This window comes from Sporothrix brasiliensis (assembly GCF_000820605.1).
Source record: "Sporothrix brasiliensis 5110 chromosome Unknown Cont15, whole genome shotgun sequence".
Taxonomy (NCBI): Eukaryota; Fungi; Ascomycota; class Sordariomycetes; order Ophiostomatales; family Ophiostomataceae; genus Sporothrix; species Sporothrix brasiliensis.
In genome coordinates this window covers 3137085-3159905 of record NW_024467134.1, presented here as the reverse complement: position 1 = coordinate 3159905, position 22821 = coordinate 3137085, and the positions used below count along the sequence as shown (strand labels likewise).

Here is a 22821-nt window from a genome sequence, read left to right as displayed (position 1 = left end):
GTTACTCGGGACCTGGCGTTACTCGGCCCTTTTTGTTGCATGGCTGCGACCATTTGTTTGACACGAATATTATGAATTGTTTACATTTTTAAAACAAAACTGCACACAAGCCTCCTTTTGTCCTCGTCCATGCAGTTATGCTGTTCAACGGTCTCGCCATAAACGCCGGTGTAGATGATACCCCGCCTATATATTAGTTGTTCTGCTGGCATGATGAATGCGCAGTCTTTGCGAGGTTTTGGTTTCGACCCTTGTTTTGCCGACGCTTTTCCTCTACTCCTCCTTCAAAGCCGGCGGCGACCCGGCCGCAAACAGGTTCACGTACACGCCCCACACGATGCCCGCCAGGCCGCCCACGAGGTTGCGCGTCGCCACGTCCGGCACCAGCGCAAAGTTGCCCAGACTCACCCACGGCCAGAAGCGCCAGCCGGCCTTCATAAACGGAACAAAGTCCGTGCGGACGCGGTTCACGACAGCGGTGCCCACGAGGCTGGCAGCCGTTGCCGGTGCCGTGGCCGTTGCCGAGAACTGGCCCTGCGTTACGAGCACGTCCCACGCGGCCATAAAGGAACAAAACAAAAAGGTGTTGACGCTCGAGCCGAGCGATTGGTCCAGCAGGGTCTTGGCGATTGTGTTTTTAATGTTGAGCGACTCTTTGGGCAGCTTATCGCTTTTGTCGTTGCTGGCGGGGGCCTTGCGCGACCCGGGAAGCGAGCTCTCGAGGAAGGTTTGCCTATGGTGCGGGAGCTGTTTAGAGGAATGCTGCACAAACGTAGACGCTGGCAGTTCTGTACATTGACAAGAGCTGTCAAAGTCCATAGGGACACATACCAGAGAACGTTTGGCGGTGTCATGACGAAGGCAAAGACAACGAACTTGATGATCGCCTCCACGTCAAAAGCAGACGCCAGCGGAGTCTGCCGGGGATTTAGCTGTGCGTTTCGGTCATGATATTCTCACCACAAAAGAAAGGGAGCTGACCTTATTCTGGTAGGCGGCTAGCAGCTGCGCGATTAGGCTGGACACCACGCTCATCACAACCGCCTGTATTGTGATGGGCAGCAAGGGTGGCGTGGCCATGATGTCTGTGTGCTAACACTCGAAACGACGCGGAACGTCCGAAGAGGAGTGAGGATAAAAAAAAATAAAAGAAAAGACAAGAGAAAATGAAAACCCGGTTAAGAGATGGCGGTCTGGGTTGATGGGCGGCGGGGTTGGCTATAGATTAAGCTTAACAGCTGCGATATGAACAGCCGCGGGCGACGATGTCGGAGACATTGACATGTGCGGATAGGCGGGGATTGAATGAAATTGGGAGGGTGAGGAAGAGAGGTGAAAATAAAGAAAAGTGAGAGATTGGATTTTGTTATTTCCCGGCAAGCATTGGCAAATTCGGCAAGAGCACTTTTGACGTGTTGGCGTTTATCCTGCGTTGGGTACGCAAGTCCGTCAGATGGGGCAGGAACGGAGCTGCGTGCGCCAAGCAAGGGAAAGAGCAAAGCAACGTGGGTGAGTGGACCACACCGCCAAGCCAATGGTTGTGAGAGGAGGAAGGAGCCGGCCCGGCGCACCGACCACTGACAAGTGCTGTATCTTTCTAGAATGGCAGCTGAGTTCAAGAGGACAACAACGGAGAACAGCGCCATTATCGTTAAAGAACCAGTTTATATTCTCTAATATATATTAAATAAATGCTAAATAAATACTTGTCATCAATGTTATGTCTCGCGCCCTTTCACGATGGCTGGTAAGTCGTTAGTTAATACAAACAATACTGGCCATTGCTACCATTTGCAATTTCACACCTGAGCGAAGGGGTCTTAAGGATTAACGGCAAAGAAAGACTGCTGGAAGCATAGCATCGGTTTGGGCCATAGCAGACTCGTCTGGCCGCTGTGTCCGCATCGTTTGTTCGTTGCAGCGACAGCGTACTAATGATGACAAGTGAAATATCTACAGAAACTTTATTGTTTTTCCATTTCGACTTTCGAAGCCCGAGATGGGGCCAGCTCCCAAAAAACAGAAGCTTGCTTTATATGATACACAAGGAGCTAAAACAAGAGAAAAAAAATTGAAGGAAATAGACCAAAAAGAAAAGAAAAGAAAAAGAAAGACAAGGGAGACAAAGAAAGACAAATAAAAATAAAACAAATCCAGGGGAACACGTACGCCGTATGTAATGTCGTTGAATGCCTCTGCCAGTCTGCCGGCCCTGCACAGACACCCATTCCCGACCCGATCGCCCAACCGCCTGTATGTCTACCCACATGCCCATCCATCTCTCGTCTAGTCCCGTAAACGGATGAATTTGTTCGCCGACTGGCGTCTCTCACCCTGTGCCATTCACCGTTTTCACCGCTTATGCACGGCTGAGGATCCACATAAGCAGCAACTGGACAGCGTACGAGTAGAAAAAGAGGAACTGCGTGCGCTGGTTGCGCTTGGCGCGCGTGTCCGTCTGCATGGGCCGGCTGTCGGCCGAGCTCTCGGGGAGAAGGACGTACTTGAGGGAGCGCATCTACAAAACGAGTTAGAGAAAGGAGACACTGGGAGACTGCCGTGGGACGCGGTACATACCAAAAAGAGCGAGTTCGCCAAAAAGGTGTAGAGGAACAGCGACCAGCCGATCCAGCCACCCGTGCCCTTGCCGCCATTGACCAGCTCGGCCACGGCAATGGTGGCAATGACGCCGACAAACTTGTAGCCCGAGTAGGCCACGAGGTCGAGCAGCTGCGACGTGTTGGAGATGCTCAGCAGGTAGCATCCGAGCTTGAGGCCGAGGATCTCAACGCCGACGACGGCCAGCGCCACCGAGGCCGTGTAGCCCAGCAGCTCGGGCTGGAACTGGCCGCGCAGACCGGCGACGAGCGTGGACAGCAAAATGTACGTGACAACCGACATGACGGGGATGTACATGTCCGGGCTGTTGATGTCGTCGCGCGGGGGCAGGTACCAGCCCTCCTGCCCGGCGGGGCCGACGGTCTGCTTGCGCGACCAGGGCTTGTGGCGCCAGGGGAACAGCACGAGGAACAGCTTGCTGAGCACGTACGAGTTGGACACGTTGAAGTAGTGTTTCAGGACACCGACATTAACATAGCGGTTGATCTAGACAGGTCAGACACGGAACGGCAACGGAGGGGACAATGGACAAAGGAAATAGGGACAACAAGAGAATGGACAACAAGCGAATCCGGCCTACATTCTGCTCAACGTATTCTTGCCCTTGCCGGAGCGCGGTGTGCGAGAGCTGCGCGGCCACCTGTGCCGTCGGATCGTTCATAAACTGGCCGTACTGCCCAAACATGTTGCCCATGGGGAAGCTACCGCCCTGCTGCTGCTGGTGTGGCTGCTGCTGTTGCTGCTGCTGCTGGTACGGACTGCCGTAGGTCTGAGGCTGTGGTTGCGACGACGTCGGCGGCGGTGGTGACCGCAGCTGCGGCACCGTCGACACATGCTGGGGAACGGGGTGGTGAAGTGGGGGCGACTGCCCGTACGCGGGACGCTGCATGGCCGTGATGGGTGTGGGGGGAGCCGATGGAGGAAGGGGAAACGCTCGAGAGAGTTTCTTGAGACAAGGTCGATGCCACAAAAAGGAGGCGGCGATGTCCCGTCGTCGAGTGGTCAGAGTGCGCTTGGGTAGGTCGTCGGTGACAATGTGTCCTTCCCTTTGTCGGCAAACGAATGACCGTCGAATGCGTCACGAACAAAAGGCTAGCAGAGGTGGTCGCGTGTGGGTTATGTGGTGTCGACGTTGTCGCAATGTGTCGTCTTTCGTTTCATTTGGCTGCGGCTACTTTTAGCTCTAGGCAAGTCCCATTGGGAGAAGCAGCTGCTCTTCTTGCTGTTAGCCCGCTGCTGCCACAAATGCCCCACAAGGCCCACCAGGAAGCTTCGCCCCTGCCTGCCGACCTGAGAGGGCCAAATGCACCTTCCAAAGTTCCCAACGCCGGCTAAACTATTTTCCGTACTGTGCCCCTTATCGCATAGGCGCGTCGCTCTTATCGCATCAGATCGCCAGCACATGCAGGGTTCTAGGCTGTGCTTGTAGAGGCCATTTCGACGATTTCCACATACACTACTCTGCGCATCTGCTGTTGTCCAATACCTCACTTCCGGCATCCGAGACCGCGCATACTCTCGCCGGGCCTCCCTCGTGTGGCATTGTATTTATATTCTCACCCCGCTAAGCGTTGCGGTACGAATCTGAATTCGCTCGTTTTTTTATTTCTTATTTTCTCGGCTTTCTTTTCTTTTCTCCTTTCGACTCTTTCTTCTCGCCATCGTCACCTCCGCCTCCCGACCTCACCTGTTCCGGCTTTCCCTTTTCGCCCCCCTTCCTACATGCACCGCCAACATGTTGGACAGCTTTGAGATCATCACCACATCGGGCGTCGTCCTGTGGTCGCGCAGCTACGCCTTTGTCAGCCCGTCCATCGTCAACCGCTTTATTACCGACGTCTTCATCGAGGAGGCCACCACTGCCGGCACCAAGGAAGACCTTGCCTCGGCCGTCGCCGGCGGTAGTAGCAGCAGCCATGCGCCCTTCCTGACCGACCAGTACGCCGTCAAGTGGGCCTTCGCCAAGGACCTGGGCATTATTTTTGTTGCCGTCTACAAATCCTTGCTGCACCTCTCGTGGATCGACAAGCTTGTCGACAACATCAAGACGCTCTTTGTCAAGCTCTATGGCGACCAGCTGACCCGGCCCAACACCACGATTGTCGAGTGCGCGCGCTTCGACGACTACTTCGACCAGCAGCTCAACGAACTCGAAGGCAGCGGATCGGTTACGTCTGCGTCTGCGTCTCTGATGAGCGAAAAGTCGCGGTCGACAATACACGTGGCATCAGCAGCAGCCGACTTGCCCGACTCGACTCCCACCATCACCCCGTCCCACTCGCGACCTTCGACACCGGGCGGCACCGGCGGCCTCGGCGGCGGCGGCGGACTGCAGGCCGGCCATGGCGCGACAACATCCGCACAGCCTAGCCCGCTGAGCAACTTGTCGCGGCGGGCGCGCAAGGCGCAAAACGCAGCAACAGCAGCAGGCGGAGCCAGCGGCGGCGGCAGTGCTGTGCAGTCGAGCGACGAGGCGGCGACTGTGCGGAAACACCAGAAAGACAACAAGACAACGTCCAAGACGGCCAAGAAGGGCCGCAAGTGGGGCGCGGACGGCCAGGCCGAGGAGGACGACGACATCCAGCTGGACTACTCGATTGTCGACCTTCCAAAGGGCGGCAGGAACGACGCTGGCGGCACCACAGCAGAGCGGCCGGCGCTCGAGCAGGTGGACGCATCGACGTGGGGCAAGACAGCCAAGGGCGGCAAGTTTGTGCTCAAGGACCTGGACGACGAGGTGCGCTCGATCCTGGCAAGCGCCGACGCGGATGCGTCCAGCAGCAAGGCGGCATCGTCGGCTGCCGCAGCGGCCAGCAGCGGCCTCGTGGGCTCGAGCCTGAGCACGATTGGCGGCCTGTTCCGCAACGTCGTGGGCGGCAAGACGCTGACCAAGGCGGACCTGGACAAGACGATGAAGGGCATGGAGGAGCACCTGCTGCGAAAGAACGTGGCCCGCGAGGCGGCCGTGCGCCTCTGCGAGAGCGTCGAGGCCGAGCTGCTGGGCACCAAGACGGGCAGCTTCGAGAGCACCAGCGCGCGCGTCAAGACGGCGCTCGAGGCCGCCCTGACAAAAATGCTGACGCCGACCTCGTCGCTGGACCTGCTGCGCGAAATCGACGCCGTCACACGCCCCGGCGCGACGACGCTGCGCGCCGCGCGGCCCTACGTCATGTCGATTGTGGGCGTCAACGGCGTGGGCAAGTCGACCAACCTGTCCAAGATTTGCTTCTTCTTGCTGCAGAACCGCTACAAGGTGCTGATTGCGGCCGGCGACACCTTCCGGTCCGGCGCCGTCGAGCAGCTGGCCGTGCACGTGCGCAACCTGACGGAGCTCACGGCGCGCGAGGGCGGGCAGGTCGAGCTGTACCAAAAGGGATACGGCAAGGACGCGGCCGCCGTGGCCAAGGACGCCGTGACCTATGCGGGACAGCACGGCTTCGACGTTGTTTTGATCGACACCGCCGGCCGCCGCCACAACGACCAGCGGCTCATGTCGTCGCTGGAAAAGTTTGCCAAGTTTGCGCAGCCCGACAAGATCCTCATGGTCGGCGAGGCGCTTGTGGGCACGGACTCGGTGGCCCAGGCGCGCAGCTTCAACCAGGCGTTTGGCAGCGTGCGCAGCCTCGACGGCTTCATCATCTCCAAGTGCGACACCGTCGGCAGCATGGTGGGCACGCTCGTCAGCCTGGTGCACGCGACCAACGTGCCCATCCTGTTTGTCGGCGTCGGCCAGCACTACTCGGACCTGCGCAACTTTTCCGTCTCGTGGGCCGTGGAGCGTCTGCTGAGCAGCGACTAGAGACGATGAGAGACTGTGTAGAGGCTGGGTAGTAGCCCTTGTTAGATTTGCGCAAACTGCAATGAAATACCTTTTTGGATTATCGTTACTATGCATAAATTGCACAATGGCAGCTCCGGTCTGCGGCACTTTATGCTTCTAATACATTAATAGTTCACTAGCTCACTGGCTCACTGGCTCACTGGGCATTTTGCTCGTCTCATAGGAATAACGCAGCGGATGTCGGTAATCAATTTCATGGTTCTATATGACGCTTAATTGTGGCTTGTTCTGTGTCGCTTCGTATGTGCCGCTGCTTATGTGTCGCTCTCTCCGAGGATTGTCAACTTCCAAAGCAACAACTGGAGTACATACCTGACTCCCGCCGCACCGTCTTTTGTTTTAACCCCTTTATTCACCCCACCACCTTTACAGTTCCGTCTTGCCAACCGACGTTTCGGGCAGCACCTTGTGCAAAAAGGCCTCGACGTCGTCCAGCTCCTGCGGCGTGGCCGTGTGCGGCATCTGGTACTCCTTCCACTCGATCGGGTAGCCCAGCTGCGCCAGCTTGTCCTTGGACATGCGGCCCAGCTGGAAGGGCAGCACGGGGTCGAGGGTGCCGTGGCACATAATGATGGGCGTCTGGGCATTGGCGCTGACGGCGGGTGCCTTGGGCAGGTACGTCGACTCCAGCTTGAGGGTCAGCGGCAGGTAGGTGGACATGCCGACGATGCCGGCCAGCTTGACGGGGCTGGTGAGGCCCGAGAAGAGCGCGACGGCACCGCCCTGCGAGAAACCGCCAAGGACAATGCGGCTGGCGGGGATGCCGCTGTCGACTTCCTGCTGGACAAGCTGGCGGAAGTAGTCGCGGCTCTCGAGCATGCCGGCCTCGTCCTCGTTTTCGCGGAGCAAATCAGCCGAGCCGCCAAGGGCAGCCTGTTCCGGCGTTAGGTTGGGTTCAAAACTCATCCGGTCGCGATTGTTGTGTTTGCTGGACACAGCTACGGAGTACTTACAATGTCGTACCAGCCCGGCATCCGGTGGCCCATGTTGACGGTAATGGGGATGGCGGGCGCGTGCGGCAGGATAAACTTGACCTCGTCCAGGCGCTGCCGGCGGCGCCAGTTCTCGACGGCCGAGGCCCAGCCATGGCCCGAATCGCCGAGGCCGTGTGCAAAGATCACCGTCGCCGTGTGCCGCGGGCCCGCCGCGGGGAACACAAGGGGGGCCAACCGGGACATTGTACGTCGTAGGGTGGTGGAAGAGAGGTGGGCGGGGCTTGAAGGAAACGGGGGAGCGGGTGGACTGGGTGAGATCTGGCGGAAACGAGAGTATGGTGCAGTGAAAAAGCAGAGCGTATTGATCAACAAAGAGACCCCTGACATCGCGGCTTCCGTTGTGCACCGTCTGCAGTGTCCCGCCGAAGCCCCACCTTTGTCCGCCAGGGCAGTCCCGCCCCGGAGCAGACTTACCTAAGATATGACTAAGCTGTCAAGATACCCGCCACCTCAATTTGGCGGCTATCAAACAGCCCTGCAGCGCGTGGCATCTCTAATGGTACGCCAGCACGGAGCACGGCGTACTGCAGCTTTGTCAATTGTCCCCATCTCGACGCCGGACATTGCAACCGTCCCCTCTGTACGCTCGCTCTCGTCTTCCCGCTCTTTATTCAGGGGACCGTACAGCCCTCGCTGGGGTTCGCACGAAAGCGCGAAAGCATGCGACAGCGGCCACAATGAGCTCCGGTGCCGCCAAATCCGCCGTCGCGGCCGCGGTGCCGATGGCGGCGATGCCCGCGACGCCGAATCACCATGCGACAGTGAATGCGAGTGCCGGCACGGCCACAGGACCGATGGCAGGGGCAAATGCACACGCAGATGCGGGTGCGAATGCAGACGACTCCTTTGTGGGCCACACTCCCAGCGCGACGGCGCCGCCGATGGCAGCAACGCAGGTCTACCCCGACGGGTTTCCCGGCTTCGGCCCCGAAGTGCTGCCGCCCGAGGCCGTGTACCACTCGCGCGAGGACGCGTACAAGGCGATCAACGCTTTGGCGGCTGCGCACGGCTACGCATTTATCACATCGCGGTCGTTCCAGACGTCGGGCGGCCTGACGACGGCCATGTACTCGTGCGACCGCTCGGGCCGCGGGCGCGATCCCAACCGCGTCATGAAGCGCCAGCGGGCGGCGTCGCGGCGGACGGACTGCCACTTTTCCGTGTACGTCAAGGAGCGGCGCGACGGGCTGTGGCAGGTGCGGCACCGCACGGGCGCGCAGTTTTCGGTGCACAACCACGCGCCCAGCGAAGACGTGTTTGCGCACCGCGTGCACCGGTCGCTGGACGCGGACCAGAAGGACAGCATCGACGTGCTGCTGCAGATGGACATGAAGATGAAGCAGATTGTCACCTTTTTGCGCCTCAAGTACCGCAAGAACGTCGGCGCGCGCGACGTGTCCAACTACATTGCGAGCGCGCGGCGCGCCAAGCTGCTGGCCCAGCCGCAGCATCCCGAGCAGACGGCCCGTGCTGCGAAGGAGCAGGCGTCGCTCGAGCAGCAGACGCTCGAGCAGGAAAAGGAAGACCTGCTGCTCGAGGAGGAGCTTCGCGAACAGCTCGGCAAAGAGCTGCAGCAGACGGCCGGCGGCAGCGGCGCCCAAGACTTTTTCGGATAGTCCACGACGGCGGCGAGCAATGGCAGCCAAGCTTGGTGCCGCGCCCCGATTGATGTCCGCGCTGGTGTCCGGAGCCATTGATAATGACGGTGTTGGTATGAAGTGTGTCGTGTTTTGTGTTTACTGTATTTTATCCTGTTCGATTACTGTATACCCGTTGGCCGGCGGCTGCGAGAACGCCGCCTTGCGGTTCCTTATTGAATTGTAGTTTTGTGTTTACTGGGAGGACAAATACGATACAGCAGAGTTGGTGCGGTGTGCTATGGAGTATGGTACTATGGAAACGAATATCGCCTTGTTCAGAGTAATCACTCCCTCTGTTACGAGGCAAGAGACGAGACCATTTTCAGAGGCCACGATTGAGAATTCATAACAATTCAAATGGTACTTCAAATGGTAATCTTAAGGTACCATGAAGAAGTTTTGAGAGCCGCCTCCTATTGGTCCGTTTCGGCCCGCTTTTTCCTGAATACGCTCCGTTCATTGGTTGTTTAAAGACTTTGCGGATTGTTGCAGCCTGATTGGTCCGTCACGCTAGCGGCCCCCAGTTTTTCGTCCATTTGAGCCCTCTTATTCGTCAGAATCGCTTTTTTACTCCACTTTTTCGTTAGTTTCTGACGCGAAATCGATTTGATTCGTTAGAGGGGGGTTTTATGGTCCGTTTTTATGGGTCCGATCTATTCTGACCTTTACCGTGGCCGTGTTCTCACAACTTTAACATCAACCTTCTTTCGTAAATTATCATTAACTTCTATCTTTTATTAACTGTTTTATTCTCTTAATTATCTCCCTCTGATCCCCGGTAGTAGGTTATAGTAGGTAGAATCAACCCAGCGAGCCGATCGGAGTAACCGTACGTCCGACGACGGAGCGGGAGGGTTATACTTTTTTACTTCGATTTTGCCCTCATCTTATCGGTGCACCCGTATGTCCGACGAAGGAGGGCAGGAGGGCCATGCTTGTATATATATATTTGTAAACTGTCTACACTGAAGGGAAAGAATGGAAAAAGTGCAAAAAGAAAACTAAAATGGTCCCGGAGGGGCTCGAACCCTCGACTTTCGCATTGGATTTCTCTTGCGGAAATATTAGTACGATGCGCTAACCAACTGCACCACGGAACCGCTCAATCGGCGGAAACAGGGCCTGATGGGCAAAGACGGCGCTTCCGTGGGCCTAGGAAGGAAGAGCACGGCGTGGAAAGAGTAAGCGTAATGCCATGACAAAATGTAAGAGTAGAATATATCGATGGACTCATCCCCGTTGACCGGTTGTTTTATGTCTTTTTTATTTAAAAAAATAAAGGCAATTACAATACCAGCTGCGTCCGGCTTGTCTGCGCAAGTGAAGTAAAGCGAGATGATGGCTTTGCTCGGTGCTGCATCGGAACAAAATGAACGGATAGATGAGTGTCCTTTTTACATAAGGGAGGACAAAATATCGCAAAAACAGAGAAACCTTGTAAAATTACCAAGTAAAGTAACGCCTCATGACGGCCAGACGATAATTAAACAAAGACCATCAAGTGAATCTGCCTCGACTCGTCTCGTCCCCATATCCTGGACGTGAAGGATGTAGGATCTTTCTGTAGACAGTATGAATTTTGTTCCGGCTAGGGCTGTCTTCTCATAGTCACTTGGGACAGTAAGTCAATGTTGCGAACACCTTCAGCCCGGCCATCGAGGTGGCAGCTGTTTAACTCGCCTCTTTCGTCTGAGATCCAATTGTGACTGATTTCTGCGCCATTTGCCTCCATCCACACAGCCTTGTCTATCCAATCTTACCTTTTACATTCTTGGTCTCATGGCTCTCTGCCAGTCTCGTTTGTTTCTCCTCTTCCTGTCTCACGTTGACAGTCTCGATGACTTGCTTGTGATCCCGTATTTGCAATGTCTCCAGCTCGGGTTGTATCTGAATTTGTAGCGCAAGTGAGACCAGCCTATCACGGCCTAAACTCGGTGTGCCCATGTGTCCATCCTGTCTATCGTGTTTGTTTGCTCCTCGCCCCTGTTTGGCGCCTCCAACTCGGGGTTTCCCTGTGCATGCTGTGCTGTCCTCCTTTCTCGTGTCCTCCGTCCTAACTTGGCACACTCCTCTACTTTTCTCTTTTCTCTTTTCGTTCTTCGTCTTGGTTGCCCCTTTTCATTTTCTCATTTTTTTTACCGGACCGGCAGCTTGCCAATGAACAGACTGCCCTTTCTCTCACACTCGTTTTGTGCGACGTTGGCGGACGGTAAAGGCTTGTATCAGGTTGTATGTGTCCTACCACACTCTTTAAACAGCAGTGTACGGGCAGAGAAAAAAACAAGGCAGAGAAGGGCAAGTTGGTGGCAGCGACTGTGGTAGGGTGTATTCTCGTCTTGGGCCTATTATTTTTGTTTTGTTCCTATTCACCTCTTCGTTCCCCCTCTCTTTCTCTCTCTGTTCGTATCGTTTATCGTTTATCGTCTATCCTCTCCTATCTTCTTCCCCAACCCCTTTCGGTGCTCCAACCTCGTCTTGATTAACCGTATCCTCCTCTTCTTGTACACCGTTACCTCAAATCTGCCCTCACGGCCGAGGACTCGTTTTGACGTGCTCCCACTTGTCTCTTCTGCGTCTTGTCTCGACTGCAAAAAACCCGTCCTCGTCTTCTTTCTTCTCGTTGAGCCATTTCTTGTCTTATCCGAGCAGAGAGTGAAATGGGTGCGAAATACAGAGTATCACTGCCCTCTTTTGAAATGAAGGTGGATGCGGATGGCCGAGTGGTCTTCGGCAGCACGCGTGCTTGACGGTGTATGAGATGTCTGCTTTGTTTATAAACAGTAATAACATTGATATAGTAGGATGTACGTCGAGTGCAATTAAACTAACTACTTCGTATGAAAATGATGAAGGACAGTCAAACATGAAGATTTCGGCTCAACTGGTCAACTGGTACCTGGACTTGAAAATGATCGAGGACCTAAACAAAAAATAATAATAACAATAAAACTCGGAAACTGCACAACGGCTTGTACGACCAGACCATTTCCCGTCTGTACAACCATGCACTGCCCTGCAATCCATATATTCGCCTGTGATTTTCGTCTTGCCCCCATGACCCTTTATTTTCGCAACAATGTTCCTGGTCGAGCAGGGCACATATCCCTTCGTAGGCAATCTCTCCACTCCTTTCTCCCCCTGCACACACATACAGATCTCGGAATGGTGGCAAGCGAACCATGACGTGGCACAAAGGCAGCAAGAGACAGAGGGTGCACACAAATTTTCACCATTGCGTGGTACAGACAAGAGCCAAACAATACAGCCAAGAGACGAGCGGACGAGGAAAAGAGACAGCAGACGTGAGAAACGTTTCCAGATCAACAAAAGAAAGACGGCCATAACGCCATCGCCTCAGTCCCTACTTTAATGAATAGGGCGAGAAGGAGAGACGGCGCCAAATGCGGTCGACGACTGTCAAGGGCCACAGGTTTTCCTGGATGTCGAAGCAGTTGATCAATAGGCCACGCTGTAGAAAAATCCGTCGCGGTTCACCGGAATATACTGCAGATGCAGGCCAGAACTCTCGGCATGTATGCATCCTATGCATGTCATGCTGATGGCGTCTCCACGTCCCGTCGACTCCGTCTGCCATTCGGTTGTTCCACCTTGTGCCTGTATCTTTCCTGTTGTTGGTCTCCTATCTCGTCTTGGCTATTTCCTTTTGTCGTTGCACCCTCCACTCTTTATGTCTCTTTCCCCTTTCTTCGGCTCTCCTGATTGACTCTCCCGGTGCAGTACCCATAATTCTCGTTTCTCTGCAGCGTTTTCCATCGTTCCCCTGGCACGCCTGTTTAACTTGTTGTCTTTTACCTTGTCTTTCTGTTTCCCTGTTTCTTTCTCTTCATCTTTGCCCCCCTTTCATCCTCTCCATATTTTTCTTGTTTACTGTCAAGAATCATAAGAAGGGGCACCAACATCTTCCCGTATCCCCCCTGTTCATATTTTCTTCTTATTTCCTTGATTTTCTTTTCTTTCCCTCTCTCCCTCGCTCCAATTCGAAACATGTCGAGTTTCCACGGAAAAGAATCGGTGCGCTTGCCGTCAACCGACAACGAAACCATCTGCTCCACATCTCCATCGGCCTCGACCACAACCATGATCACAGCCGCTGCCTCGACGTCCTCGACCTCGGCAGCTACAGACCAAGCTGTCCACGGCCGGCAACCGAAACAGGGCCAGAGCCAGAGCCAGAGCCAGAGCCAGAGCCAGAGCCAGAGCCAGAGCCAGAGCCAGAGCCAGAGCCAGAGCCAGAGCCAGAGCCAGAGCCAGAGCCAGAGCCAGGGCCAGAGCCAGAGCCAGGGCCAGAACGAAAAAGAAATCACAGTCACCGTCAACGAGACGGACGAGTCCAACCGCATGCGGGACATTGAGCCCATGGAGGTGGAGGCCAACGGCGACCAAACAGGAACACGCCGGCAAGAAGCGAAGGCGCCAGTATGTTTTGTATTTTCCACTCCGTGCCGTAGCACAACGCTAACTTCCCAACCGATGAACAGCGCTCGGTTTATGGCCCTCGTGGGCATGGCATTTCTGTGGACAAGCGCCCAGATTCCCATCTACTTCTGGGGCGGCATCCCGCCCATTGTCTATGGCGATCTTGGCGGCGTCGACCGCTGGATTTGGCTCATCACGGCCAACTTGCTGGCCTCGGCCGCCGTCTGCCCCTTTGTCGGTGCCCTGTCCGACCTCATGGGCCGTCGCTATGTCGCCTTGCTCGGCTGCGGCCTTGTCGTCGTAGGCCAGCTCGTCTGCGCCTTTGCCCACAACATGAACTCGTTTATTGGTCGGTCCTCACTCCTCCTCCCTTTGTGTGCTGTGTCCAAGTTTTATTGCCCAGAACTGACAAAATCAGCCGGTATGGCCATCTCAGGCGTCGGCGCCGGCATTAACGAACTGACCGCCCTGGCCGGCACCGCCGAAATCGCGCCCACCAGCCAGCGCGGCAAGTACATTGGCTTCCTCATCCTCACCATCCTGCCCTTTTGCCCGGCCGTCCTCTGGGCCAATCTCATCGCCACTAACGCCGGCTGGCGCTTTGTCGGCGTCCTGACCGCCGTCTACTCCTTTGCCGGCCTGCTCGTCCTCGCCGTCTTCTACCACCCACCGCCCCGTGCCAACAGCGCCGGCTTCCACTCCTGGCGCAGCGAGATTCTGCCGCGCATCGACGTCGTCGGCGGCGTCTTATCCATTGGCGGCATTGTCCTTTTGGTCGCCGGCCTGCTCTGGGCCGGCTATCAGTATGCCTGGTCGAGCGCCCACGTCTTGGCGCCCCTGATCATTGGCGTTGCGCTGCTGGTTGCCTTTGCCTTTTGGCAGTCCCGCCTCGCGCCCTACCCCATGGTGCCACGCCGCCTCGTCGGCCCTCACCACGAAGGTGCCACCGGCCCGCCGCCCCGCACGCGCACCATGTGGCTGGCCCTCGTCATCACCTTTGTGTCCGGCGCCAACTTCTTCTCCGTCCTCATGCTGTGGCCCTCGCAGGCCTACAACATGTACGGCCACGATCCCGTCGGCGTCGGCCTGCGCGGCCTGCCCTTTGCCCTGTCTGTCCTCATCGGCTGCATCATCTCGCTCGCCATCCTGACCCGCTGGCGCGGCGGCAACCGCTGGCTGCTCTTTGGCGCCAGCGTTGTCATGACGGCCGGCTGCGGCTCGCTGGCTGCCGCCACGCTCGACAACCTTGCCGCCGTCTATGTCATCTTGGTCCTTGCCGGTCTCGGCGTCGGCGGTATCGTCGTTCCCGCATCACTCGTCGCCATGGTTATCTGCCCCGAGGACCTGATTGCCACGGCCACGGCCATAACCCTGGCTGTCCGCGTCGTGGGCGGTGCGGTCGGCTACTGCGTCTACTACAACGTCTTCTTGCACGAGCTGGTACCGCGCCTCGAGTCCGAGCTGATTGGCACTGTCCTCCAGGGCCTGCAGAGCGCCGCAGCCGCGTCGCCCACGGGCTCCACGGGCGTCACCAACGTGACGGCCTTGATTAGCCAGGTCATTATGCTGACGGCCACGTCCCAGACGGAGGTCATTGCCGGTCTCGAGGGCATCGGCGGGCCCGATTCGGCCTTGTATCACTCGATCATAACCGCCGGCCAGCAGGCGTACGCCGGTGCCTACCCGTTCGTGTATTATAGCAGCATCGGCTTCGGCGTCATCTCCATGATTGCCAGTCTGTTCATGGACGACATTGGCATGTACATGGATGACCACATCTCCGTGGTCATTTGAGCGAATTCAACGTTGTGCTTTGCGGTGGCATACAATCAGAGGAACCGTGTGGTCAGCTAGTTTATTGGTCGGTCGGTCGGTCGGTCGTTTATTGTAATTTTCTGTTTCGTGTTGTTGGTGGATGGGGGACGGCGGGCAGGATCCATTTTGCGTTTTGAACCTTAACGAGCAACAAATTAGCTGAGACGAGCTGGCCAATAATCACTAATAATTTGGACAGGGTGAGACAAGAAGCAAAGTACATCGAACGTACTTGACATACTTTGGCCCAAAGGATGGTAGTGTTAAATAGGCATGTTGGTTTTGAAGTCGACGTGGTATGTTTGCGTCTGTCAAATTGGTGTGCTTTATTCCAAGTATTTCAAATCCTCCCGTCCATGTGCAACCTTTGTTCGCTGTATGCTAAAATATCCAAAATATAAAAAGCAATCGGATCCGTTCAAAAATCTATCCCGCAAAAGTAAATAAAGCAATCTTGAGAGATCCAAAATAGGGCCAACAAAAAGAAAAATTCAAAAACGTGGGCGCCAAAGTAATGAGCGTGTACGACAAGCCGCACCAACTTTCTGTTCTTTGCAACGGAGTGCCACCATAGATACCGATAAAAATACAACCCGGCCGTATTCGTTCGTAATAGGTGGGTAGCGAGTGACAAAAGAAAAAGCGCGAGATCCGAAAAGACGGATAATTTGAGTGTCGTTCGAAATATCAAGAAAGTAATAGGATGATGCTGAAAACCGTTTAGCTCCTGCGCAAACTAAAAGAGTCAACAGCGCATTCATTGAAGAAGGAGCTGTTCGAGGTGTTTTGGTGCAAGCCACATTCGAAGGGTATCAAAACGTAGGAATAAAATGGATAAATGGGTAAAGAGTGATCGACCACGGAAAAGACTGTATCGGAAACAATTTTTTTTTAAAAAAAAGGAGACAGGAAAAGAGAGAATGAAAAGCAGAAATGATGGTTTCTTATCCCCAAATGGGCACACCACGGTATGCTGGCGAGTTGTAGCTGTGGAGAATTCGATAGGGTGCTTGAGGACCGGAAACTGGGCCGTGGCGAGAGCCCATGCTCCTGTTGCGATGATGCGAGCCTCGTACGACATTAGGAGGAGGCCGTGCGTACTGCTGGTAGTAATAGTCCCAGGCTTGCTGCTGTTGAATCTTGTAGAAATCGATAGGTCCGCTGCTTGCGCTGCCGCTCCGCCGATGGCCGCCACCAAATGGGTCCATCACTTGGCCTGTGTAGCCGTTTGACATCTGCGGAGGGTTCCGCCTAGGCCGGTTTGATTGAGATATTGAGTAATTGTCCCCATTCCAGGACTGGCTGGGGCCAAGGCTATAGCCGTTGAAGCTTGCGCGATGTCGGACGACACGCGGCTCACTGTCCTGGCTGTCACTCCGTCTGTGCCGATTGAACATGCCCCCTCCGGCTGCCACAAACGCCATGTGCGTGTCGTTTCCGGAAAGAGAAACGGACCGATGTGCGTGAGGTAGGCTGTCTAGAGAACCACGGCGGTGGCGATCCACACCATTACCATAGTCTTGGCCGAATTGGGCCTCTAGGTTGGGATAGTTTGAGTGCGATGGCGAATCGAGCGGCGGTGGCGATGCAACAATGGTACCGGTAATGTGGCTGGTATCATTGTAGTCCGTAGCAGACGCGAGGTTGGCCACCCGGTAATACTGGGCGGACGCCGAGTTGTAAAGGCTGTCTTGGCTGCTCTGGCGCGACGGGCGGCGACATCCTGCTTCACTTGGTGATGCAGACTGCGGACGTAGAGGAGGGGGGACTCGAAGCACAGTCGGGCGGATTTGTTGCATCCGGGCACTCACGGGTGGCGAAGCGGCTGCAAAGGTATCTGGTGGCATAGCCCGCCGTTGCTGTTCCATGACTCCTGCAAATAGCGGGCTTGGAAGACTCGGAGACAGCGCCTGGCTGTTATTGAACGCAGTAGAAAATGCAGAAATCGGTATAGCCGGACGGTCGGACGTCGAAGGGCGCGACATCGAGATTTTGGGGAACGTGATCTTTAAGCTGAGAGAACGCTCGAGCTGCGAAGTAAGGCTCATGGTCCTGCTAATGATCGACGACGATCGAGACTCTGTGCGGCGGAGGCGACCTGCTCCAAAAGCAGACTCATCGGTTGTATTCGTTCCTTGTTCTTGATCAGCGGCCTGGTCGGAAGCATCGTCATCCGAGGGTTTTCCCGGACTAGGCGTCCGTCGGTCCCCTTCTCTGCTCCAGCGAAGCCAAGATCGCCGGCTTGTTTTAACTTTGCTTTCTTGCAATGGTTCGGGGGTGGCCGTGTTGGAAGAGCGGTCTCGGTGCTCCTGAGCTTCCTCGGCATGAAGAGCTTCTTCGAACTCGTCGGTAAAGTCCACTGTCATGGTAAGGCGGGATTTGCGTTTAGTGACGGCTTTCAGAGGATTGACGGCAGCAGCCGCCGCAGAAACGAGCGAGGACGGGCCTTGGAATGTATTCCGGCGATTTGATGTGACGGGCGAGTCGCTTGGCATGCTATCCTTCGCCTTGGAAAAAAGGTCACTGCTGCTCCGTGTCTCGAGACTGCCAACACTGAAGATGGTCTTGAGTGTATCCCTGCTCATCTGTGTCTTCAAAGCCAATCGTTTGCTGGTCATGGGAAACAGGCCTGTTTGCTCACGCAAGTTGTCGTTGACATTGCTTGGAACGGAAGGAATATTGGCTGCGTCGTCCTCTTCAATATGTGTCACATTCACAGTCGGAGGACCTTTGTTGGCAGGGGTGCCGTTGGGCGAGGCGTTAGCGAAGCTGAGGAACCGAAGTAGCTTGCTAGGTCGTTGAGTGCCACTGCCAATGCTGTGAGCCGATATTGAGCCGTCTGATTTAACGCTGGCAGGTGTCAAGAGAACTGGGCTTCTTGCGGGCGACGCTTGGCTGCCGGAACGAGGCACGGGCGGGATGTTGTCGAGTGGCAATGGTGCCGCGTGGTGTTTTTTGCTCATCGCCGGAGCGCCGCATTGTAGACCGGGGACAGACGACTCTGAAGTTGCAGGAGTTGAGGTACCGGTCAACGAAATGCTGTTAGGCGAGAGAGGAAGCGCATCTCTGGACATATTATCTGGAGACATAGCCTGTGGCTTTGGCAGCGGGGCTGGAGGTAGAGGAGCATCCCTTTGCGGTGGCGGAGGCGGGACCGCGCTTACCGGAACTGGTTTCCTCTTGATCTGCATATTGGTGGCCGGAGACATTGACCGGAATTCCATGTCAGGGCTGTTGATGGTGGGGCTTGGAAGTTGCAGCTCGTCAATGATGAATGACTGCCTCTCGGCACCTTGTGCGTTCGCATCTTTATCAGAAGAGAGTCGGTTGACCGCCTTGGAACCAGAATTGATAAGCTTTGCCGCAGCCTGCTTGAACGACCGCAGAGATACGTTGGAGCTGTAGCCAGAGTCGGCTTTGCTGAGCGGCTTGCGAGATGACTCGGATGTTGGGCTTGAAACAAAGCCACTGTCGGATCGGCTGACGCTCTGCATACTGTGGGCGCTCTTCCGAGCTGTCACAGCCTCAGACTTGCCACGGCTGGCCGCAGCTTTTGCATTCGGATCGAGACGGACATCGAGAACCTCTGCATCGGCGTAGCCGGAGGTGCTGTGATCATCTTCATCGAAGAGTAGATCGTCCTGGGCGGTTGCTTTGGATGTTGTCTGCAGCGTTGCTTGTACGAGAGTTGGTAGCTCGGACGGCGTTTCAACCGAGGTGGCAGGAACCGTGTCTTCAAACGAAAACGAGCTGAATTCGAAATCGGCAAAGATGTCTTGCAAGACCTCAATTTGGGGAAGCTCAGTAGGAGAGACGACAGGCTCGCGAGCGGGCAGCTCGTGAATGACGACAGGTTTTGGCACGTTTCCGGCAAAGAGCTCAGCGGGGGGTTGGAAGAGGGCCGGCGAGAGGGGACTAATTATGCGACCGCCATCGCTTTTCTCGGCTGCCGACGATGCGTTTGTAACGGTAACGACGGCATTGGAATTTGTGTCACTATTCGCCGATAGAGCAGCCAAGGCTCGTGTTCGTTCCACTGCGGCGTGGGCCTGGCTGCGTGCCGACGCCTCGTCTTGGGCCGCCTGTTCCTTTTCTCTCCGCGCCCTTTTTGTTTCGGGCGAAGACATGGGGCTCTCAGCTCCGTTCGTGATACGTAACGAGCCCAGTTTGAAAGTTCCAATGGTGTTGTACTCGCCATCGGGCGGTGTTGATACACGGGCCGTTGATCTAGCGGTGTTGTCGGCACTCAGTTCAAGTCTTTGAAGCTCTGGTGGCGGCATCGACATGATGCGACTACCGGTTGACTCGAATGATGTACGTCGGGAAAGACTTGGGGTTGTGGCAGGATGGCTGTGGCGGAACACAGGTCGCATCGATGCGCCACCAACGCTCGTAAAGCTGCTCGTACTGTTTCTACGCGTGGCCACGCCAGGGATCTGAACGATCGATGTTCTCCGGACAGGGGCGTAGAGGGAAAGATCCGAGTTGGCCCTGGCGAGTGTTGGGCTTTCGGAGCGGACAGGGTGGGAGCTCTTCCAAGTCACTTCGGACACCATGGAATACCTGCTCTCTGATGCTACTGACGCTTGCTCGAGCCTGTTATCCATAGGGTTGTCGTCGACCATATGGAGCAGTCGCTTGGCCGCATATGACGACATGTCGTAGTTCCAAGAGGTGCGAGAACCGGCCTGTGGTGGCCAACTGGGTGCATGTTAGAGGGGAAAACAAAGTGGGAGGGAGAGAGGGAGCAGCCACGCACTTCTCGGAAAGCGATGCACCATAGTACTGGCCTAAGACTTGGTCGTGCGTCATGGAGCCGATATCCCACGCAGCTCGGTCGCCAGTGCCGCGGTACACGGAACCGATGCTGTTTCGCCGTTGGTAGTCACGAAAATCACGGTATTCACGGTCGTCCGGTCGATTTAGGTCCAGGCTAGACCGTTGCGAGGACCGTGACCGAAAGAAGGAAGAAACGGAAGATCGCCTTGACCGTTCCTTTCGCTTTTGCTTCTGCTTCAGTTGTTGTCGCTGCTGGCGCCCCCTTTCAAGGAGTTTGTCGTCTTCGTCGTCGAGCTCAGTGTCGGTGACGGCTTGGTCATAAAAACCAAACTCGTAGCTGGTGAAGCGCCGCCGCTCACGCTCTCGCAGTAGCTTCTTCGTTTCCCGCTGCCACTGGTGGAACTCAAGCAGGTTCTGCTGTTGACGGAACTCAAACGCGAGCTGGCGGGCTTGTTGTTCTTGGAGGAGCTCGAGATCAAGGCTGGGAGATGGGTAGACTGATGAAACCGGTGGGTGCCAAGCAAAAGAGTCCCGCTGATTAGAGGCAGCCGCGACAGCTTCTTCGAACGTGAAGACGGTCGGACTCTGCGCTCCTGGTGACGGTGGGAGGAGAGAGGGTGGTGGGAGAGGGAGTGGCCGCGATTTAGAGGAAGAGCGGCGACGGGTGGCGAAGGATGACGATGTGGGCGTATTGGGAGAGGAGAAGGATGAGGTGACGAGATGAGCTATTCCAGCGGTTGACAAGCGTCTCAGGCCAGAGCCTGGGCCCTTTGCAGCAACATCCGAGCTCTTTAACAGGGCAGCTGTCGAACGGATCCGGGGTTTGGACAACCTTTGAGCAGAGTCAGAAGGAGCTGCAGAAGCAGAGAGAGCAGCAGACGCAGATAATGAGGTAGAGGCGGAGGCGTGGGAGTAATGAGAGATGTGCGAGGTGCGAGAGGCGTGGTTTGAGAGAGGAGGGAGTGGTGGAAGAGGACGGTCTTCATGCGGCGGCGGCGGGACAGAAAGAGGCTCCCCGTAGGCCTCGGATGATGACTGGTTCCCCATCTCGGCTTCAAAGGGAAGAAAGCAGAAACGGGAACCCTTGAGATTGAAAGACGGCTAGACGATCACAAGGCATGAGAGGCGAGGTTCGAGGGAGAAGCCGCGCACGAGGCGCAAACAGCCGGAACAGAGGAGGATGAGAGGGTATGGTCACAAATGTTGGTTCTCCCGTCCGGTAGTGGGTTCTAGACAAGAACGACGGCTCAGGTTGACAATGCGGTCCATTGAAACTCCCATGCCGTCAAACCGAACCGCAGGGCAGCATACAGAGCTATGCTCTATACCTGCGCAGCCGCTACACAAGCAGTGGATGCAATGGGCGGCTTCATGTAAATAGCTGGCAGTGGAGAGGCGGCAGGTCGAGAGGAACTGGAGAAGCGTGTTGAGGCCGGAAAAATGTTAAGTAGAAGCTGGCATTGCGTGGCGAGAGGCACGAAAAGAGAAGGTGGCCGATGCTAGAACGGGGGACGTATGTAGATCGTTTCTGGAGGCTATATATGCTTCAATGCAGGAATATTGATGCTGGTTAGGATCAAGAGCAAGATTGGCGGAGGACCGGATGGAAGGAAGAGCTGGGAGTGTCCTCTATATAAAGCAGGCTCAATGGGCAAGAAAAGACACTTGAATTCAGGCGTCGATGGTGTAGACGTAAAATAAGAGGACGAAAAACGTCGTGACGCGGAGAGACAAGCACCGATCCCGGGCAAGCAACTATGAGACGAAAGTCCAAGTAACAAGGAGAAGAAAAGGAGGCGAGGAGAGCATCTAGGAGAGGACCTGTCGGGAAAAGGGCCCGGTTTGTCGAAGTCGAGACTTCCTTGCTCAACACCCGTCAAAGTGACGAGCTGTTAGAAGAGCCCTTTGATACGGGGGGCACGCAGAGAAGAACAAAGAACAAAGGGAGAAGAGGAGAGAGAGAGGAGCGAAGGAGGGGAGTGAGGCGAGAAAAGAAAACAGATCTGAAGAACAAGGAAACAGGCTCGCCGTCGATCACGACTGGTGGCTGAAGTCGAAGTGGAGAGAAAGCAAGCGGACGGAGGGGCGTGCAATTATGTCGTATTAACATATGCCAAGATGGAGCCCACAGACAAAGCGGAGGGTACGAGGCAAAGAATGACAAAAAAAAAAAAGAAGTTGCAGGTGATGAGATGCGAGGACCGAAGAGACAGGGGCTTCCTATGATCAAGTTAGACAGCAATCATGTATGACAGCACAACATACTGAGTAGGATGAGTGGTTTATTGGGGACAACGGCGAGCGTACTGGAGGTGAAAGCAAGCGGTCGAAGGAGGAGAGACATGAGACCCTGTCAGCACTTACCGAGAACGAGCTTGGGGCCACAGCGTTGCTACCCGCCCGTGGATTGACTGGACACGGTCGTACCAAAGGAAGGCAGGAAGCCAGAGCAGGGCGACCAAAAGCAGACGTTGGCGCCTATGGCAGAGTCGGGTGAACAGAGCAGGCCGGATTTGGGTCGATGTAAGTCCGTTGGTGGATGCGGGTGGTGTTGCTCTGCTGATGAATCTGCATCAGCCATTGAGTCGTGTTTTGACCTCGAAGAGGTTGCAGCTGTCATGCAACCCAGTTCCGGCCTACATCTCAAGGCCTTCGTCCACCGCTCACCTCACTGCCAGTCTCCACGGGAGCTGTT

At 55.7% G+C, this 22821-nt stretch overlaps 8 protein-coding genes and 1 non-coding gene across 9 annotated transcripts; 3 read left to right on the top strand and 6 right to left on the bottom strand.

Moving 5' to 3' along the window:
* Positions 1 to 273: 273 nt before the first annotated feature.
* On the bottom strand, positions 274 to 1080 carry SPBR_06153 (integral membrane protein mpv17 pmp22 family; the record flags this gene model as incomplete). Its single annotated transcript, XM_040764415.1, has 3 exons — positions 274 to 733; positions 832 to 917; positions 982 to 1080. 3 exons carry the CDS (start codon positions 1078 to 1080, stop codon positions 274 to 276), a joined length of 645 nt encoding a protein of 214 aa, XP_040622621.1.
* A 1279-nt stretch (positions 1081 to 2359) lies between these two features.
* SPBR_06017 (uncharacterized protein) lies at positions 2360 to 3508 on the bottom strand (the record flags this gene model as incomplete). The annotated part of the gene is made up of 3 exons (XM_040764279.1): positions 2360 to 2518; positions 2578 to 3105; positions 3200 to 3508. The coding sequence occupies 3 exons, from the start codon at positions 3506 to 3508 to the stop codon at positions 2360 to 2362; spliced, it is 996 nt and encodes a 331-aa protein (XP_040622620.1).
* An 846-nt stretch (positions 3509 to 4354) lies between these two features.
* SPBR_05707 (signal recognition particle receptor subunit alpha) lies at positions 4355 to 6418 on the top strand (the record flags this gene model as incomplete). Its single annotated transcript, XM_040763970.1, has 1 exon — positions 4355 to 6418. The coding sequence occupies one exon, from the start codon at positions 4355 to 4357 to the stop codon at positions 6416 to 6418; it is 2064 nt and encodes a 687-aa protein (XP_040622619.1).
* Positions 6419 to 6826: 408 nt separating this feature from the next.
* Positions 6827 to 7638, bottom strand: SPBR_06150 (uncharacterized protein; the record flags this gene model as incomplete). Its single annotated transcript, XM_040764412.1, has 2 exons — positions 6827 to 7333; positions 7414 to 7638. 2 exons carry the CDS (start codon positions 7636 to 7638, stop codon positions 6827 to 6829), a joined length of 732 nt encoding a protein of 243 aa, XP_040622618.1.
* Positions 7639 to 8132: 494 nt separating this feature from the next.
* On the top strand, positions 8133 to 9071 carry SPBR_06110 (uncharacterized protein; the record flags this gene model as incomplete). The annotated part of the gene is made up of 1 exon (XM_040764372.1): positions 8133 to 9071. One exon carries the CDS (start codon positions 8133 to 8135, stop codon positions 9069 to 9071), a length of 939 nt encoding a protein of 312 aa, XP_040622617.1.
* A 1031-nt stretch (positions 9072 to 10102) lies between these two features.
* Positions 10103 to 10195, bottom strand: SPBR_09479. The gene has a single exon. It is a non-coding gene; the product is annotated as a tRNA-Ile (tRNA).
* Positions 10196 to 13193: 2998 nt separating this feature from the next.
* On the top strand, positions 13194 to 15326 carry SPBR_05693 (MFS drug efflux pump; the record flags this gene model as incomplete). The annotated part of the gene is made up of 3 exons (XM_040763956.1): positions 13194 to 13532; positions 13647 to 13881; positions 13936 to 15326. 3 exons carry the CDS (start codon positions 13194 to 13196, stop codon positions 15324 to 15326), a joined length of 1965 nt encoding a protein of 654 aa, XP_040622616.1.
* Positions 15327 to 16291: 965 nt separating this feature from the next.
* Positions 16292 to 17965, bottom strand: SPBR_05822 (uncharacterized protein; the record flags this gene model as incomplete). The annotated part of the gene is made up of 2 exons (XM_040764085.1): positions 16292 to 17092; positions 17159 to 17965. The coding sequence occupies 2 exons, from the start codon at positions 17963 to 17965 to the stop codon at positions 16292 to 16294; spliced, it is 1608 nt and encodes a 535-aa protein (XP_040622615.1).
* A 226-nt stretch (positions 17966 to 18191) lies between these two features.
* Positions 18192 to 21173, bottom strand: SPBR_05580 (uncharacterized protein; the record flags this gene model as incomplete). Its single annotated transcript, XM_040763843.1, has 4 exons — positions 18192 to 18386; positions 18512 to 20048; positions 20107 to 20719; positions 21104 to 21173. 4 exons carry the CDS (start codon positions 21171 to 21173, stop codon positions 18192 to 18194), a joined length of 2415 nt encoding a protein of 804 aa, XP_040622614.1.
* Between the last annotated feature and the right edge of the window lie 1648 nt (positions 21174 to 22821).